This window comes from Eleutherodactylus coqui, chromosome 8 (assembly GCF_035609145.1).
Source record: "Eleutherodactylus coqui strain aEleCoq1 chromosome 8, aEleCoq1.hap1, whole genome shotgun sequence".
Classification (NCBI taxonomy): Eukaryota; Metazoa; Chordata; class Amphibia; order Anura; family Eleutherodactylidae; genus Eleutherodactylus; species Eleutherodactylus coqui.
The window spans coordinates 22,917,413-22,937,566 of NC_089844.1; the positions used below are offsets into that span (position 1 = coordinate 22,917,413).

General features: G+C 44.7%; 1 protein-coding gene across 1 annotated transcript in view; it reads left to right on the forward strand.

Moving 5' to 3' along the window:
• Positions 1-17,849, forward strand: part of LMLN (leishmanolysin like peptidase) — a 64,656-nt gene extending 46,807 nt beyond the window's left edge. The window contains exons 8-17 of the mRNA XM_066575288.1: positions 495-589; positions 666-783; positions 2,429-2,536; positions 2,727-2,803; positions 6,346-6,456; positions 6,535-6,667; positions 10,386-10,545; positions 13,122-13,252; positions 13,747-13,957; positions 15,255-17,849. Of these exons, the coding sequence (XP_066431385.1) occupies positions 495-589; positions 666-783; positions 2,429-2,536; positions 2,727-2,803; positions 6,346-6,456; positions 6,535-6,667; positions 10,386-10,545; positions 13,122-13,252; positions 13,747-13,957; positions 15,255-15,355 (1,245 nt within the window). The 3' untranslated portion in view covers positions 15,356-17,849. The remainder of the gene's footprint in view (positions 1-494; positions 590-665; positions 784-2,428; positions 2,537-2,726; positions 2,804-6,345; positions 6,457-6,534; positions 6,668-10,385; positions 10,546-13,121; positions 13,253-13,746; positions 13,958-15,254) is intronic.
• Positions 17,850-20,154: the final 2,305 nt, after the last annotated feature.

Below are 20,154 nucleotides of genomic sequence, written 5' to 3' on the forward strand. Positions count from 1 at the left end.
TAATTCCATAAAAAACGGATCTGTGAAAGCAGAAATCAAAATGCTATTGTGAACGAGCGCTAAGTTAGCTTAGTTTTTTGCCAGTGTTTGTCCAAAAATGTAGGTGCGTTTTTTTGGGGGGAAGGGGGGGGGGGTTGTGCATGAAGTTGAATTTAGGCCACACCTCCTTTTCCACTAAGCCACGTCCCTCCTTCAGATGCAGTGAAAGAATGTCTATCATAAATGTGCAAAACATAGAAGACCGTTTTCTGGCAAATTTGTTACAGAAAACTGGTGCAGTTTCAAAAGTGACTCTGCCTCATTACGGCAGCTCCTGTTGTGTCTGTATGCTGCCATTACATATCCTATGGGACCGTGCAGAACATATGGTTTGTGTGATGTGTGTATGAAGCCGCACTATACCGCATAAGTCTGAGTCATGGATGTGTGAAATGTTGGTAGTAATATTTATGGTGGATGTTGCTTCATTTCTGTAGTATTTTCCTTTTTCCTAGGGATTCTCTGCCGGTCTTTTTGCACTATATTATGATGACACCGGGGTGCCGCTGACACCGAGGAACATGGACGGCCTCCCCCACTTCAGTAAGAGGTGAGATTTCCCCTGATCGGATCTTGCACATCGCAGGAGCTTTACATGACCTTACAATCTCTCATTATCACTGCAGCCTTGGAGTTTACCAGTGGAGCGAGAAGGTCGTTCAGTCTGTGACCAGGAACTGGCACGTCAGAGGCTCGAAAGTGGTTCAACACAATGTCTACCTGCTGGTCACTCCTAGGGTCACTGTGAGTATCCATCGCAGTCCTGTACAGGGGCAAATATAGAAATGGCGTCATATATTGTCTGATTACTGAAGAATTCCTTTACTGCAGAACTCGGCGGTCCAGAAATCCTGCTAATGCTGTGTGGGACCACGAAAGTCCCATGCCTAATTTTGTAAGACAATGTCATTCATTGTCAGTGATGGCACCTTTTACCAGGGGCTCTGTGATCGACTGTATCCACGCCTGCACTTACACAATGCGCAGGATATAGGCATATGGATGTGGTTCTCCCCATCGCATGTTGTGACCCACAAGTACAGTTGTAGGAGTATTTCCTAAAACTAGAAATCCCAGACAGGATCTCAGGAAAGACGTAACTCACCTCGCACGGTTTTACACTTACTGTTTGACCTCTATGTTCTGTCACGTATATGGGATCTGAGAGATGTGGAGGTATGTAAAGGAAAGGTATCTTGTATTCAGCCTGAGCTTCATTAAAATGAAAATGTTGCCTATTGGGGGTAACCATCTTGCCTAAGCTGCTGTTTAGTAGCCTTCCGCGATTTGCTTTACAGCGGCCACTTGGACCATAGAAACCTGTAGTCTGCAGATGACTCATAGACTTCTACGGGAGGGTGTTGTGGGTGTGCTCTGTGACCTGTGCACAGGTTATTGCATAGCAGGAGAGGAGGTAAGCTGTGACCATCACCTATTGACTTCTGTGGGAGTGTGGCCAGCATGTTTGCATTGTTATCTTGCAGCACTGAGGTCCTGAGTTCAAATCCAACTAAGGTCAACCTCTGCATGGACTTGTGTGTACTCCGATTTTCTTCCAACACTCCAAAAACTTACTGATGGGTTAATTTGGATTTTAGACTATGAACCCCAATGCAGACAGGCACAAATGTAAGTGATAGCAGTCTTTGTACAACGCTCCAGAATAGGTGTGCTCTACGTAGTTGAGTAATTAGTAAACCTGCTCTGTGACGGTGCAGGGAGGCGAGCTGCTTCTATTGCAGTGGTGGATCCTGTTATCTGCCTCCAGCCGTACAACAGAGGTGTTCTTTCATTCTGTGATGAGAACTGCTGACCCCAACCTCTTATGATGATGAGATGATGTCTGAGAAGCTTTCCTTACAGAACAGGAAGTGTCAACAAAGGATACTTTTACACGTAGCGAGAAATCGTTCGCCTGAGTAAATAAGCGAACGATGACATGCTTTCCTCAGTTTAGTTTAAACACAAGGAGAAATTGTTTTTTTTTTTGTTTTTTTTTTTTTACAGGCTCAGTCGTTAGTTCTCTGCACCAGTGAAAGAACTGATGATTTTTATGCTTCCGCAAAATGAATGATAAGTGGACAAATCCTCGTCCAATCATTGGCCGTGTTCACACTGAACGATTATCATTCAAATGATCCATATATATATATAAATTTTTTTTGTGTATGATGAACTTTCAGATTAAAAGCAGCACTGGGGTCAGTGTAACAGCTGCAGGATTTTATATAGATGAGTAAAGTATAATAAGACTGTGCTGACATTCACATGGAAAAAGCTATAAAATTGAACGCACATTTGTAATAAACCCCTGATTTTTAGAATGTGCCGTCTTCTGATCATACCTGCCCTTTTATCACTGCACTGACTAGTGTTGTTGGTTTCGCAGGAGGAGGTCCGGAATCACTTTGACTGCCCAACTCTTGAAGGAATGGAGCTGGAGAACCAGGGCGGCATGGGCACGGAGCTGAACCACTGGGAGAAGAGACTGCTGGAGGTACGGGAGACGCAGGTCTTGTAGTTATTTCTGTAATGATTTTCAACCTGCGGTCGTCCAGCTATTGGAAACCTGCATCCCCCAGCGTACCTGGACAACAGCCGGAGAGCCACAGAAATCGCTGCTCTGCTTATTAGGCTATCAAGAGTTTACTAATGGACAACCCCTTTAATTCACTTCTCCTTCACAGAATGAAGCCATGACGGGCTCCCACACTCAGAATAGGGTCTTCTCCAGGATCACCCTGGCACTGATGGAGGACACAGGGTGAGCACTTCATGTACTCCTTTCTGGGATGTCTTACTGTTCGCCGTTGCATCCCCTGGATTATACTGTTGGGATTTTTCTTGTCACGTTTTTCATAGTACATCAGGTTTATGCAGGACTTCCTCTAATTAGGCATCCAAATCATCCAGAAATTCTGAGTCTGCGTACAGAGGGCATATAAATATCCCACTAGATCAGAAGTTGCCATCCAGTTATGAGACACCTCTGCTCAAAGGCCAAAGTGCTAACAGGAGATTTAAAGGGGTTTTTCTGGACCACAATATTGATGACTTATCTTTAGGTCATCAATATTCGATCGGAGGGGATCTGACACTTGGGTCCCTCGCCAAATCAGCTGCTTGAAGAGGCCACAGGGGTTATGCAAGCACTGCAACCTCTTCACTGCTTACAAGGCACAGTGCCATTCACTTTATAGTGGCTATGCCTGGTATAGCAGCTCAATCACATTCACTTGAATGGGACTGAGCTGCTTGCAAGGTACATGACTGATGAACTTTGATGTCACTGGCTTGAGAAGAACCTGCGACACTGGTTTGTTTAAACAGCTGCTCAGTGAGAGTCCCAAGTGCTGAACCCCATCTGAGCAGATATTGATAATCTGTCCTAAGGATAGGTGATCTATATTCGATTCCCAAAAAGACCTTTCAATCTTACATTTTAGTGGTGCTCTCATTTGCACACTGACAAGGCAAAAGTGATGGGCTAACAGTATGTAAATCGATGAAGTGGTGTTATCTTGGGTAAGTGCTTCGGAGTGCCCACACCTATGTAATTTATGATGTGTTCTCTTATGGGTGAGACCGAACATTGGCCAGCGTGCTTGTGAAGTATTGGAGTCGGAACGAGGCATAATGGTGCTTGTTTTTACTTTGTTTTATTGTCTGACAATGCCAGGCCCCCTAATGCCAAAGAATTACAGATCACAGGCAGAAATTAGAAAAGAAGGACTCCTGAGAATTCACTTGACTTCCAATTAACCCCTTAAAGACCGCCTCCTTTTTTTTCCATTTTCTTTGTTTAAAAAAAAATAATAATAAAGTTTTTATTGAGATTTTCATTTTTCAAGTAAATAACACAATAAAAAAGTGTCTCGGATGCACAGTAAATCATATTCATTGTCTCACAATATGAATGAGAAAAATGGCATTAGATTAATCCTGAACTGCTCATTATGGGTCTTCTCGGCTTTATCAGACCGAGACATCCGGGGTCACCTTTAACCTTTGAAGAAATAACGATAAATAAAAGGCCTTAAAAATAAGAAAAAGAAAAAAGGGGGGAGGGGTGGGGGGTAGAAGGGTAGGGGGGGTAGTTAGGGAGGGGAAATAAGATAGGTTTCACTCTGATAAGATTTCTGTTGCCATCTCGAGGTCTCTTCCTTGGTCTGGGTTTAACAGTAACTATTCCTGTCCTCCGCTGCATTAGTATCCCCGTCTGTGGTTATGTCCGGAACCTCACTGCAATCCCTTTTCTAGATTTTACTTTTGGGTCTGTTTGGCCGTTTCAAATAGGGGTTATCCAGTTGGTTTCTTGCTAATGTATCAACTGTGAATATTCTCCTTTTCTAGGGTTCATTCTTTTTTTCCATTTTCATTTTATTCCTCCCCCATTTTAAAAAATCATAACTCTTGTTTATTCATCAGTGTGGCTGTCTGGGGGCTTGTTTTTTTGTGGAGCAAGTTGTATTTTTCGATGGTATTATATAATGTACTGAAAAACTTGAAGCAAATTCTTTGTGGAGTGAAATGGAAAAAATAAAATGAAATTCCGCCATTTTTGGGTGCATCTTGTTTCTACGGCATACACACTGGAACAAAAATGACCTACTATCTTTATTCTATGGATCAGTACTAGAGATGAGCGAACGTACTCGTAACGAGTACTTACGCACCCGAGTACCGCCATTTTCGAGTACTTCAGTACTCGGGCGTAAAGATTCGGGGGGCGCCGGGGGGCGGGGAGAGGCGCGGCGGTGCGGGGGGGAGCAGCGGGGAACAGGGGGGAGCCCTCTCTCTCTCCCTCTCCCCCCCCCCACTCCCCACTGCTACCCCCCGTGCCGCCACGGCGCCCCCCGAATTTTTCGCCCGAGTACGAAAGTACTCGGAAATCGCGGTATTCGGGCGAAAAAGGGGCGTGGCCGAGCACGTTCGCTCATCTTTAATCAGTACAAATACTATGATACCAAATTTATACATTTTCTTTTTTTTTTTTTTTTTTTTTTGCTGTACTTTTTTTTTTTTTTTTCCCAAAGATTATTTAATTTTTTTACATTTATTTTCTGCTGCCATCTTCTGACAGCTATAACTTTATTTTTTACATCAACATAGTTTTATGCAGGACTTCCTGTAGTTTCTGTTGGTACCATTCTGCAGTACATACAATTTTTTCCAATCGCTGTTATTACATTTTTTTTTTCTTGGAGACGGCGACCTAAAGAGCACAATTCTGACGTGTTTTTTTTTTCTTCCTTTCTAACAACGTTCACCCTGTGGGGTAAATAATGCATTTCCTTGATAGATCTGACTGTTACGGACACAGCTATAGCAAATATGTATTTTTGTTTTAGTTAGATTCTTTTATTATAAATATGGCAAAAGGTTTTTTGTTTTTTACTTTTATTACCTTTTTAAATTGCTAAAACTTTTTGTTAAACTTAATTTTTACTTTTTTAGTCCCCAAAGAGAACAAGAACTTGCAATGCTTTGATCGCTACTGCAGTATGATTTAATGTCATAGAATTACATTCTACATCTAACAGGCATTCTTGGCTTGATGGGCATTCCACTATGACATTCCTGGGGAGTTTTAGTTGGTCCCCAGCTGCCATGACACCTGTACGGCCCCCGCAACATCCGTCTGGGGATTTAAATGCCGCTGTCCAAATTTGCAGCATTTAAAGGGTTAACAGCTTCGATGAGCAGTGTGGCTTATCGGAGCTGTTGCGGGCGGGTGCCGGCTGTGTAAAACGGCCGGCAGCCGCGATGTATGGAGGGACATCACCCCACAATCTCCCTACATACACACCCCGAATGTGCAGGACGTAACCTTACATCCCGTGTCGTTAAGGGGTTAAAAAGGGGACCACCCTGATCTATAGGCCCTATAGAGTGGGAAAAAGGCTGGAGACCTTGCACTGCCCTTGCACTGCAGAACTCTGTATATCAGCACAGTACGCAGTCCACTGATTTTAGTAGACACCATGTGATGCTTCATCTTACGCAATGACCATACTCAGGTGTGAATGGATATATGAAAATCCATTGACTCCACGCACCGCGTATTACCCGTGGGATATGTGTGCGTAATACGCCGTGACAATACACCCATGTGAACAAGCCCATCTACACATTTACTTGCCAGCCACTTGAATGCATGATCTGATCAGGGGGTTATAAGATCAGGTTGTGTATAGCTGGCTCTATTCTAGCTGATGCTACAGACACGGCTCCTCCGATCTGCCTGCTCCCCTACAGTCTTAATGTTTTTGTAATAACAGTTTATTTTCATTCTTTCTATTTAAGCTGGTACAGAGCAAACTACAGCATGGCTCAAAAACTGGACTGGGGGCGAGGGAAAGGATGCGACTTTGCAATGAAAAGCTGCAAGTTCTGGATCGATCAGCAGATCAGAAAGTGAGACTTGCACGTGTCTTATGTACTGTGCCTTGTCCATGTATCTCGGATGAAACCACGTCTGTTCTTTGTGTGCAGGAAGCAAAATGTCAGCCCCTTCTGCGACACACTACGAGGCAATCCTTTAAAACTGACCTGCCGACAAGACCATAAGGCGGTGGCCATATGTAACTTGCAGAGGTTCCCCAAGAGCCTTCCTCTAGAATATCAGGTATGTTCCAGATAGTGCAGCCTACCTGCTATTATGGCATTTACTGGCTCCTTATACATTATTCAGGGAATACCTGTTGATGTAATAGAAGGTGTGCAAAACTCCTGTCTGCCTGATCACGGTAGTAAGAGGAACGTTGTCTTTGGAGGAAGTTACATTTTAACAAGTATTCACCTCCGTACACAATGTTAATCACCGTGTACATAAACTATGTTACCAAAGGTAACAGGACACCTGCACAAGAATCAAAAGTATATTTCCATATGTTAATACTCGGTAGGGCCCCGTTGGCCCTAATGACATTGGATACTCTCCGTGGCATACTTCCTACTAACGTCTAATACCCTTCAGTTGGTATTTCCCTCCATTCATCCTGTAAGTGTCTGGTGAGTTCTCTCAAAGAAGATGCATCGGCCCATCTACAGTGAGGGAGGGTCGTCATTGGACATTTGAGCAATGGAAGAATGTACGAATCGCACTACATTATCTTCACATCTTCCAACGCTGTTTTATGTTGCTTTAAGAATATGGATGTTCCACGATTAGACTGGTCTGCACAGAGTTCTGACTTGAACCCTACAATATCTTACTGATGGTGTCACCGTTACTAGTGGGGTACCACAGCAGTCAGTATTGGGACCTATTCTCTTAATATATTTATGACCTAGTAGGAGTGTGCAGTAAAATATCAATATTTGACACAAAACGATGTAAAGTAATTAAGACGCGAGGTCAGAATGCGGTTACATATAGATCTGTATACAGTTGCAAATATATCTGGATACGTTGGGGGCAGAAAAGTGGCAAATAAGGTTTAACACTGATAAATGTGCGGTTCTGCACATGGGCAGAGGAAATACATGTCACCTCTACACACTAAATGGAAAACCACTGGGGACACCGTTGGAAAAGAACTTGGGGGTTTTAGTTAACTATAAGCTTAACTGGAGCAATCAGTGTCAGGCAGCTGCTGTTAAGGCAAATGGGATCATAGGGGGCATCAGAAGAGGTCTATGGGCGCAGGACAAGAACTTTGTTCTTCCTCTTTACAAGTCACTGGTCAGACCACACATGTAATATTGTGGACAGTTTTGGGCACCGGTACTCAAGAAGGACATATCTGAGCTTGAGCAGTTACAAAGGGGGCAACTAAAGTAATAAATGGAATGGGCGGACTACAATACCCAGAGAGGTCATCAAAACTGGGGTATTTAGTTTAGAAAAAAAAACGGCTGAGGTGCGACCTAGTAATCATATATAACATATCGGGACAGTACAGAGATCTCTCCCATAATCTATTTATACCCAGGACTGTAACAAGGGGGCGATCTAATAACTATATATAATATGTCATAATAATCTTGTCCTGCATCATATAAGACCCGATACATCACTAGAGGCAAGATGACCGGACTCGGACTCACGTATTTTGGCCATGTAATATGAGCAGGGTCACTAGAAAAATCCATAATGCTTGGACGGATCAGCGACAAAAGAGGATCTAGCGCTAAAGAACACGATGGCTGATACTGTCATGGATATCACAAAACTGAAAGAAGCAGTGCAACACCGAAAAACCTGGAGGGAGCTCACCTTTAGGGTCGTGAACAACTAAATGGCTAACAACGTCCACAATATATCAGGGAACAAGACAGAGATCTCTCCCATTATCTATTATACCCAGGACTGTAACAAGGTGCGCCCTCTACACCTAGAGGAAAAAAGGTTTCTACAAAACATAGAAGGTGGTTCTTTGCTGTAAGAGCAGTGAGACTGTGGAACTCTCTACCTGAGGACGTAGTGATGGCAAATTGGATAAAACGGTTCAAAAGAGGCCTGGATGGTTTTTTTTTTTTTGGTTTTTTTTTTTTCCCTTTGAGCTTTACAGTAGTACATGTTCTAGTCACTAATCACTTCAAAAGGTTTGTTGATCTGGGAATTATTCAGATTGCCCGATTGGAGTCAGGAAGGAATTTTATTTTTCCTTAAATGAGGAAATTTAACTTTTTACCTCATTGCGGTTTTTGCCTTCCTTTGGATCAACATTGGGGTGTAAGGCCTCATGTTCACGGGGAAAATCAGGCCCGCTACGGATTATCCATGGAGAATCCGTAGCGGGTCCCTCCTGCCCCGCGGACATGAGGCATAAAAATAAGAATAAACTTACCTCTCGCCCGCTCCGGATCTTCCCTTCGCCGCGGCTTCATCTTCTCTCCGTCGCGGCCGGATCTTCTTTCTTCGGCTCGGCGGATGCGCAGGGCACGTCGGTTACGTGCCCCGCACATGCGCCGGCTCGAAGAAAAAAGATCCGGCCGCGACAGAGAGAAGATGAAGCCGCGGCGAAGGGAAGATCCGGAGCAGGTGAGTAAATTCCGATTTTGGTCTCCCGCGGACCTGGACGGCTTCCATAGGCTTCAATAGAAGCCAGCGGGAGCCGTCCCCGCCGGAGACCCGCACGAAAATGGAGCATGGTCCAGATTTTTTTCATGCTCCATTTTTTTTAAAATCACTTTTATTGACCATCCGCGGGTATTTATCTACCTATGGGATGCGGATCCGCGGGCAGGAGAAGAGTTAAAATCCGCTGCGGATTTTAATACTTCTTTTGCCCGTGGACATGAGGCCCAATAGGCTTAACTTGATGGACATAGATTTATTTATTTTTTTTCAGCCTAACATGCTAAGTTACTATGTTTGGAACAAACTGGAACATCTGTTCAGGAAATATAAACAACATCCATCTTCTGTGAGAGAACTCGCCAGTCATCCTGTATTATACTCCAGAACAGCACTCAGTATTCTGCTGGTGGAGTCACTGTGTACATACATTACTTATTCTGTACTGATCCTGAGTTACATCCTGTATTATACTCCAGAGCTGCACTCACTATTCTGCTGGTGGAGTCACTGTGTACATACATTACTTATCCTGTACAGATGCCGAGTTATATTCTGTATTATACTCCAGAGCTGTACTCACTATTCTGCGGGTAGAGTCACTGTGTACATACATTACTTATCCTGTACTGATCCAGAGTTGCATCCTGTATTATACACCAGAGCTGCACTCACTATTCTGCTGATGGAGTCACTGTGTACATACATTACTTATCCTGTACAGATGCCGAGTTATATTCTGTATTATACCCCAGAGCTGTACTCACTATTCTGCGGGTAGAGTCACTGTGTACATACATTACTTATCCTGTACTGATCCAGAGTTGCATCCTGTATTATACTCCAGAGCTGCACTCACTATTCTGCTGATGGAGTCACTGTGTACATACATTACTTATCCTGTACTGCTCCAGAGTTACATCCTGTATTATACTCCAGAGCTGCACTCACTACTAGAGCGCTGCTAAGCACAAGTAATGTGACTTTCCCCAATACCAACCTGCAGAATGGTGAGCGCTGCTCTGGGCTTATGATGAGTTGAGTTTTAACAACATTTTCACTGAAAAGCACATTTGAACATTGTTTTTGTCTGGTGATGAGATCTGTCCTGGTGTTACATCTCGTGGTGTCTGTCAGTCACACGCTGTACATGTAATGTCATGGTGAAGCACCTAAGAATTCAGCACTGATTGTAATTTGTTGCCTCAGAAGAACCAATAGAAATAGCAAAAATACATAAACCTGGAATTGTTTAGTGCAATCCCTGTGATTTCCTCCCAGACTTTCTGCATTATTGCATTATCTTTCCTTTTCTTATCAGTATTTTGACCACATTCCTGGCATTCTGCATGAAGATCTCGCCTACTATGGAGGGGCTGTGGAGATTGCAGACTTTTGCCCATTCACCCAGGAGTTCAGCTGGCATTTGAGCGGAGAATACCAGAGGAGCTCTGACTGCACCCTACCCCAGAACCAGCCAGGTATACAAGGGGGGTAATAGAAGCTCAGGGACATACACAGTACACACATGCAGTGGTAATGTAAAAAGGCAGCCCAGGCATCCTTGGGGGGAGAAGGATGATTCCTAAAGGCAGCCCAGGCATTCTTGGGGGGGAGAGAAGGGCGATTACTAATTCCTCTTGGAGACGAGTGTTGCTAGAGGCATTTGCAATCCGCTTCAACCCTTTCTCTTTATATTCTCAACCTGCTTGGCCAAGTCATTCATAGCGAGAACAGCTCTCCACGCTTCTGTCCTAAGCAGGGGAGTCTTCGCTATAACATCCATATGCCATAATGGAATAAGGCTATTGTTGACGCAATATTTGCTAGTTGGTATGTTTTCAGGTGGCCAAATTCAAAGAGTTGAAGCTTACAAATTACACAGCATTGACTGATAGGAAGTCATCAGATTTTTCATTTAATCAGCAGAAGTATTTATACAAAGAAACCGCCTCCCTTGTAAATAATTATAATTAATTTATCATTGGCTATTAAAAACTCAACAAGTGCGGTGACGTCTCTCTGAAGGCAGGACTTCTTTCAGGCCGATTTGAAGCGGCTTCTCATGAGATCTCAGTAAAGGGCCTTGGAAAGTGGCCTTGCATTCCTGTGATTGTTTGCTATCCTGATGTGCTACGGAAAGACAGTGGCTCAGAAGGGGTGTCGTGTCTCCTTAAGGAGAGCACCCAAAAAGTGTGTGAAAACACCTAGGGTGAGAGTGGGTCGGAGAATGGCACCGTCTCTCCCCAAGGAGAGCACCCAGAAGGGGTGTGGGGGACACCTAGAAGGTGAGTAAGGAGACTTATAAGGTCATGCTAGCTCCTCTAAGTAATCTATGCAAACAAGAAAAATGAAAAAATACCTCTGCAGCGCCACCTATTGGATGGTAGCATTCCTTACAAATCAATGTGACTTTCAATCAAGTCTTAACAATGATTGGTAGTAGGGAACCAAGTCAGAGAACCACAGAGACAGCTGTTCAGGGTGTTTGCCACGTTAATACAGGAAACGGAGAAGAAGAGCAGGTTACAAGACAGGATGGAGGATAGAACATATGGTCTCTCTTACACCATGTTCACACTAGCATTGTTTTCTGTCTAGCTGCTCCGTTGTGGAAAAGGCTAAACTGAAAGAAAATGGAAATGAAATCGGAAGCAAATAGATGGCTTTCTGTTTGCTGTCAATGGAAAACAGAAGCAGAGTTTTAAAAAATTTTCGGGTAAATTTTGTGAACTGGAGGTAGAAGCGCAGCAGTGTGGGTTGTTGGCTTCAGTTTTAAAGTGAAATGGCGATAGAAAATTGACAATACTCATTGAAACTAAGTCTTCATTTTTTTGTGCCCAGACATGCATTGAAAATGAAGTATTTTCTTTCCTATTAGCTGCTGCCGCAACAGAAGGGCTGGATGGTAACCAAAGACTTGGAATTATACTTGTCCAAATGGGAGATGGTCTAGTGCCCCTGCAGGCAACTATTGGAAGTCGCTTCCCCTTAAAGGCAATCTGTCAGCTCCTATGAGCCTATAACATTAGTTTATGGGGCTCATAGGAGCCGAGTCCCGGGATGTGACACTAAGGGTTTGTGCACACAGCGGAATCCAACGTGGATTTTTCTGCACCGATTCAGCCCTTAAAGCTGCGGCAGAAATCCTATAAGCGGCATGTCACTTCTTGACACAGAATTGTGTCGGAAATTCCACACATTAGGTTTTCCTATTCACAGGAGTAAATAAGGATGTGGATTCGCCACAAATATGAGGTTTAGCCACGGATTTCTGACAGTTTTAGAGGCAGAATCTTGCCTTTCCCACCGTTACCCCGTAGCTGTGGATTTGAGAATAAGCAATGTATTTCGTGGGCCTCATAGGCACATGCATATAATATGAGGACTAGTCTTTTCCTTATGTGTATGTAGTCTGCTGGATGCATGGGGCTGCAACTTTGCAAGCGGACATTGGGGTGAACACAGCAGAGGGCAAGTAGGATTATTGCATACTATGATAACCTCTTCAGCTCCTATGAGATACCTTCCAGTAGGTGGAGCTACTGAGGCATTCTTCCACCTTCCATTTTTCCCCAGGAAGCATTGCAGGGTCTAAGTCTCCCTAAGCCAACTTGTTGGTCTCCAAAAGTGCTTGCACAGATATTCTTGACCAGAAATGATGGTTGTGAAGGTTAGTAAAGCACTGATGGCAATATTTCCCCAACAATGGGGGCAACTTATTCTCTTGGGTTATCGCCATAATTGTAGACTTGTGCATCTAGACCCCCTTATAGTGAAATATACTTGACATATGATGGATTCGGCTCATTACTGATAATGGTGGCCTGTTGGAAGGTCCAGTAGTCGGTCACTGGTCAGATATGTAGGAATTATCAGAAACATTACATAAGGTGAGAAAACAAAACACGTAAGCATTATTCTGTAACCTGTACGTAGCGCCAAATGCAGGCAGTCTGTAGTGGCCATGTCCCCCCTGCTGCTGTTCCTTCTGTCCGTCTTCTGCAGAATGTTGTGTACTGTCATTTAATGGTAATACATTTCCTGTATGTTCCAGCTGCTTCCAGGAACTATGGAGCGGAGCGCTACGGGCCGGAGTCTGTCTGCGTGGAGCAGAGGTCGGCGTTTGTCATGGAGCAGTGCACCAAACGAATGAGTTACCCCGACTGGGGTAGCGGCTGCTATCAGGTATTATACCGGCACTGGCTGGAGGTGCTAAAAGATTTTAGGGTATGAATATATTTGGTGAACTTCATACGAAAACGTTTTGCATGCTTGAAGGCCCCACAGACCTTCAAACGAATAATCTCTTGTACAGAAGCTGTGTCCTTCGGCTCCCCCATACACACAAACTTTCGGCTTGGCTGAAACATTTTGTTTGTCCATTTAGGGGGAGGTAAAGGTCTTACGGACTGCCGTTTGGCCAATACTCCTGTGCTTGCACGAGCCATAGTTGTTCAAATGAATGGAGGCAAAACAGCTAGGGATCCTTCTGGCCGCCCATTCTGCACTGCAGACAGAGGCGCTGACAATGGACGTATAGCACACAATGTTATGTACCTGCAAGGGTGCAGCAGTTGTGTATTAGGCCTTTACATGTCCCTATTCTCTGGCTTTAATCGTTATTTATAATGTAATGTTGAGGAGCGGTCAACCATTTGGGACACTTGTACATCCACCAGGTGAGCTGCACCCCAGAAGGCCTGAGGATCTGGCTGGAAGGTGACCCCTACCTCTGTGGCCGAGCTGGTCAAATAATCGCTGTCAGCACCCAAGTCAGTGGCTGGTACTATGAAGGTAAACTCGTCTGCCCATCTTGCTGGGACTTCTGTGATTTCTGCCCTCCAGAATGGGATCCTCCTACAGACAACCGGACGAGAGCCGCTCCTCTAGGTATGTTGTGAGGCAGGTGTGCAACCTGTGCTACGGAGTTGTAGACTGCGACAGAACATGTAAGATACATGTTTCTGACACGGGAAACCACAGAACACATTACAGGTGTCAACAGTTATGTCCCATCTGACACAGAAGGCTAATAAATGGTAGAAGTGTGTATACCGCTAGTGTTGCGTGACTAATATGAAATGTAGATACAGCATTAACATGTAATCAGTGGGGATCTGACATACATGTGGTAGATGAGGGTACAGTAGGCCAGCTTCCACCGCCCGCCGCTGCATTTTAATCCCTTCGCCCAGAGGAGCGTACAGTTACGTCCTTCAGCTGTGAGGTTTGTGTGGAGCGGATCGGGAGCTGATACTGCTCCTTACACGGCGGGTGCTGGTTGCCTTTAACCGCTAACACCCGCCTACAACAGCTGCGATCAAGGCTGTTAACCCTTTAAATACTACTTTCAATTCTGACAGCTGCATTTAAACGCCCCAACCAGTGTTCAGGGGTCCCCAAAAGCCCACTCGTGATAAGATTGTGAGATGCCATTTGATTGTCATGGCAGCCCAGGGCTTTTCTGAAGGCCTCCAGGGCTGCTATGAATGAATGCCTATCAAGCTGTGCTCGTGGCTCGTCTTGATAGACTGCCTGCCAGAATGTGGTATAATGCAATACCATAGTATTGAATTATACTGTATGGGCGATCAAACTTCAAGATCCCTATGGGGACTAAAGACCAAAAAGCAAACATCAGTGAACAAAAAAAAATGTTTGTTTATTGTTGTAAAAAAGGATATTAAAAGTGAAAATCCTTTTTTCCTAGATTTCAAATAAAAATGAAAGAAAACACTATGATATCGCTGCGTCCATAAAAGTCTGATCTATCAAAATAACACATTATTTGTCCCAAACAGTGAATGTTGATAGAATACACAACACCAGAATTGAGGGTTTTTTTTGTTGCTCACCCTGTCTATAAGAAAAAATGTTACTACCATCAATGAAAAGATAAAGTTATGGCGGTCAGAAAATGGCGACATTCTACAAAGATGGTGACATTTATTTATTTTTTTCACTCCACTTAGAAATGTTTACATTTTTCTGTACATTAAATAGTAGCACTTAAAAATACAACTTTTCCTGCAAAAAACAAGCGCTCACACAGTTATGTTGACAGAAAAGTAAATATTGTGGTTTTTTTGGGGGGGGGGTTTAAGTAGGGAAATGGGGGTGGGGAGCTGCGTCTTTAAGGGGTTAAGGTAACACTAATTATACTTACTGATTTTTCTATTTTTTTCAGATCTCTGCTCTCGCTCTTCAAACCTGGTGGTCACCCTGTGGCTTTTAATGCTGAACTTGCTCCCCCTGCTGGCGGGGTTCTTCCTCTGTGTGTACAAGTAGCAGATGCTGCAGTTCTTCTCTCTGTGTCCTGGTGACACCTGCTGCACTTTATGTAGATGGATGTTTTGGACGCGCCTCATGCTGGACTCGGGCATTACAGGTGCTCATAGGACAAAGCAGCATCAAGATGTTTACCGGAATCTATCTTAGAACTCTGTACATGTGAGCCTGGCCCTGGAGGGCTGGAGGCAGGGCCCACACCACCACTGCCAGGATCACCGTATACACTGACTTTCCTAGTACGCTCAGGACAAGGCCATAAGATCCTGTTGCTCAGTATACAGCTCCCAAAAGACCTCAGTGGCTCATTGTGCCATGCCTGTGTGCTGCCCCTATAGTGTAACCTTTCCCAGTCCCGCCCCCGAGGAGCGGTTGGATTCTGTGCGGGGCGTAGTGTACCATATTACATGCTCTGTGAATGCACTTTGTAAAGCGCTTGTCCCGTCTTCTGTAAATAAAGCCGCATCATCGCATAATGAAAAGTTCTGCAGCTTACTTTTTTCAGTTCCTTGTTATTTTTAAGATCCCTATTTTAGTCTGCTGCTTTGTTCTCTGCTTGCTGTAAAGGACTAGAAATGGTCAGAGGCTAATAATTGCTCCTGAACTAATACTGCTGAAAGCTGATGGTTTGCTACAGTTTAGATTGCAAGCAGACGTCTTGGCAGGGGTGAGAAATTGAAACGAAGTCTACTAGAAAGTTGCAGAACTTTTCCTAATGTATTGCTTGATGCTTTATTCACATCAGACTGGACACTGGGCCTTTAATTCTTCTATAATGTTTTGCATGAGGGCAGATAGAAGAGGGAGACAAATCTTAAAGGGGTTGTCAAGAGTTTAAAAAAAAACAAAAAAAAACCAATCTGAGCTGCAATACTAGACGCAACCCACAAACAAGGGTGGTGCTGTGTTTGGAAGAAAGTGGCCATGTTTTTCTAACCCTGGGCAACCCCTTTAAAGAGCTAGTGAGTTTATAACTGTTTTCTGCTGCTGTATCATGAACAGAGCAGAAGATGTGAGATCAGGAGTGATAGAAATGTCTGATTGTCGTTCTCGTTGTCTTGTAACTTTTTAGATGCCATAGAAAAGTTTAAGTTATTTTTTATTTAAGTGTCCTGACTGAATGCTTTCTATACGGTGCTGCATCAGTCCAGGGCTGCTCTGCTGAGGGCGACTATAGAGAGGGAGTTCCCACGATCCAGAGTGGAGAACCCAGCTTGTCCTTCTATTGCTCTGATGGCTCGTTGATGTCAATGGCCGACATTTAATGGTGCCAACTGGACACCCCTTCGAAGAGGCGCTCAATTCACTGTTTCTCTAAAGGACTTTTCTAGGGCTCTAATATTGATGACTTATCCTTAGGAGAGGTCATCTGATCGGTGGGGATCTGCTGCTTGGGACCCTTGCCGTAACCTATTTGAAGAAGCTGTGGTGCTCGGTGAGCCCCGTGGCCACTACACCGGATACCAGGCACTGCGCCACTCAGTTTGTAGTTGTTTTACCTATTCAGGCAATATGCTGAATGACTATGATGTCATTGGCTTGAAAAGATGCTGATCGGCAGGGGTTTCAAGCAGCGGACCCCATTGATCGAATATTGATGCCCTTTCTTAGGGTAGGTGATCAACATTAGAGTCCTGGATAACCCCTTTTACAAAGCCTCTTATTCTAGGCCATATGTGGATGTATCCCATCGGCACGCAGCACCATTCATTTCAGTAAGTGCTGTCAAACGCTGTGAAGGTACGTTGTCACATGCCAAATAGCGCTGGTAGTCTCGCTCATGGCAAAACCACACATTTCATTGCAACTTGCCATCCTTTTGAGATGCAGTTTTTGGTCATGAGGTTTCTACAGGTGAAACAAGTTGAAAGCATTTGTTCCACCTATACAGGCCGCCCGCCAAAAAGCTCTCCTCAAAACTGCAGTCCCATTTGGCATGTGAGAACGCGCTCTTATGGTTGCAGAAGGTTCTCTCACCATTTCCAGCTGATCGCTGTAGAATAGCAGCTTTCGCTGCAGCTGCCTGGCTCTGCGATTCCAGTATTAGTTTATACTTGGGGTCCTTTTACACGGGACGCATGTTGGGCGCTAAAACGCCTGATAGTCATCCCAACGATTATAATCGCTCTTGTGCTTTCACACAGGAGCAGTGATCGCTCAGTGAATGGAGGCGCAGCGGGTCGGAGATCCCCCCGGCCGCCTGCCGTCATTCACAGTAAACCGGCCGTCGGTCATAGATGAATGGCAGATCATTGTTCGATTCTTATGCCTGCAGAAACTGATCGAAGCGAAGAAATTATCCGTCGTTCAGTCGCTGCCAGCGTGGAGACCGAACGATAATGTCCCCCCTGTGATGAGGCGGTTAAGGGCTGTTTGTTTTGCAGATATTTTTGTCTTCTCATTGTAACCTGGAATATTTTATAAAAGGTAACGAAGTCAATAAAGAAACAATGCGCCCTCGTCCCTCGTATCCAGACCTGTCGCTGTACAACGATCCTGGTGTGAGACAATCACCCCTTCCTGTATGTCAGTTTATGTAGAAAGTCACCGCCTCCCTCATTGGGGAAAGCCGTTGCCACTAATCACAACTTCATGACGAAACCTGGAAGCCATTGTTATGGAAGTGCGCTCAGTGGGCGGGGCTTATGTATGACGAGAAAATTACAGTATTGCCAATTATTTGTGTTGCTTATATGGCGCCAAATGTATGTTTCTTATAGGAAGGTAAATCCTCTGATCTCTAACATCACCGCGTATGATCCCATGTAGAGATGGACAGTTATGGTGCAGGGACCACGTGCCACAGCTGTGACCGCCACAGTGCTAAAAGAGGGAAGGGGGGAAATCCTCAAACTCCTGCAGTAAATCAGCTGCAGCCCTGGGCGGTTGATACATAAAGTGGGGGTGAGGGGGGGCACATACTATATACAGGACCACCTACTCATAAACACTGTATGGATATAAGTATCCATAGATTATATTATGTCTGCCTGTGTACACAAAGTTGCAAGAAAAAGTGAACCCTTTGGAATTCCCCGGGTTTCTTCATTGATTGCTAATAAAATGTGGTTTAACTGTATCTAAGTGACAGTTATAGACAAACACTAGAACTAGCAACACCCACAGTTGTGCCGCTGATGTCTTTTTGTTTAGCACACTGAGTAATCATTCACTGGACAGGGAGAAAAAGTAAGTGAACCCTTGAATTTAATAGCCTATAGATAGATCCCCTTTAGCAGCAATCGTCTCCACCAAATGTTTTCTGCAGCTGCAAATTAGATTTGTATGATGTAGATAAGGAATTTTGGACTATTCCTTGCAGCAGATGTTTCAGTTCATCAGTATTTCTGTGGTGCCTTGTGTACACAGCCCTCTTTAGGTCCTGCCACAGAATCTACATAGGGTTAAAGACTCTAACTTGGCCATTTTAAAAGACACACCTTCTTTTCCACCACCATTCTTTTGGTGATTACTTGTGTGTTTTGGGTCATTGTCTTGTTGCATCATCTAGCAGTTCTTCAGCTTGAGGTCCTGCATGGCTGCCCCAACATATTCCTGTACATTGTTCTGATCCACCTTAAAATTCATTGTTCCCTCAATAACTGCACGATGTCCTAGACCTTGAGGAGCACCGAAGCCCCAAACCACGCTGTGCTGCAAGCAGACATCACTGTTCTCTCTGGCGGCCTGGTATTATAGAGAAAGTTTTGATACACTTCAGAAGAAACTTTCTCTTCAAAACCAAGCTCGGTCACTGCAGAGATTGATTAGATGGACGGTCTTGTCACCGGAGACCCTAATAGTGGTTTCCCCCTTGGCCTATAAGAGGCTCTCGGAGGCCCCTTGTGTGTAGTGACCTCTTCTTCGGTTTGTAGAGCTTGTTGACCACTAGACGCCTCTACAACACAGAGAAAAGACTCCGTTACCAGAGTCTGAGAGGGGCGCATTATTGGGGTGTGAGAAGCTGGATGGTCGTATCCGTGAATTGTCCCCCACCAGCCGTTCTGACCAGACTGCTAGGCGGTGTTGGGACCAGTGGATGGGGGCACACAAGGCGACCGGGCCCAGTACCCCCTACAGACCACCAGTAGAGAGGAGCGTCTGACCAGACTGTTAGGAGGTGTTGAAACCAGTGGATGTGTGGGGGCATACTAGGCGGCCAGGCCACTCAGAATGCCCCCTACAGACCACCAGTAGACAGGAGCGTCTGATCTTCTGACAAGCGCCAGCAGCTCTAACTGTTTCGTTTTCCGTCATCCAGAGATGGGATGCCATCGTTACACCCTGGTGTATGTTGGAACCATTTCCAGGCACTTGGCTGAAGGACATTTGGTCTCACGGCCCCCACTACATGTACAGCCTATGACATCCACCGTCATCTGTTTGCAGTGTGTCATATACTATGAAACTGGATGCTACGGAGTGGAACCAGATTGTCTTCCGCGACAAATCCAGGTTTAGTTCGGGCGCTGACTATAGCTGTGTTCATGGCTGGAGACCTGGGGGTGAGCGCCTCAATCTTGCCTTTGTTGTGGAGCGGCCCCTTGGTGCTGTGATGGTCCAACAGGATACTAGAGCCTCTATGCCTGCCCGTATCACATCTTGTATCCAAGCTAGAGGCTGTACAACAGGGTACTAGAGCCTCCATGCCCGCCCGTATCACATCTTTTATCCAAGCTAGAGGTGGTACAACAGGGTACTAGAGCCTCCATGCCCCCCGTATCACATCTTGTATCCAAGCTATAGGTGGTACAACAGGGTACTAGAGCCTCCATGCCCACCTGTATCACATCTTGTAT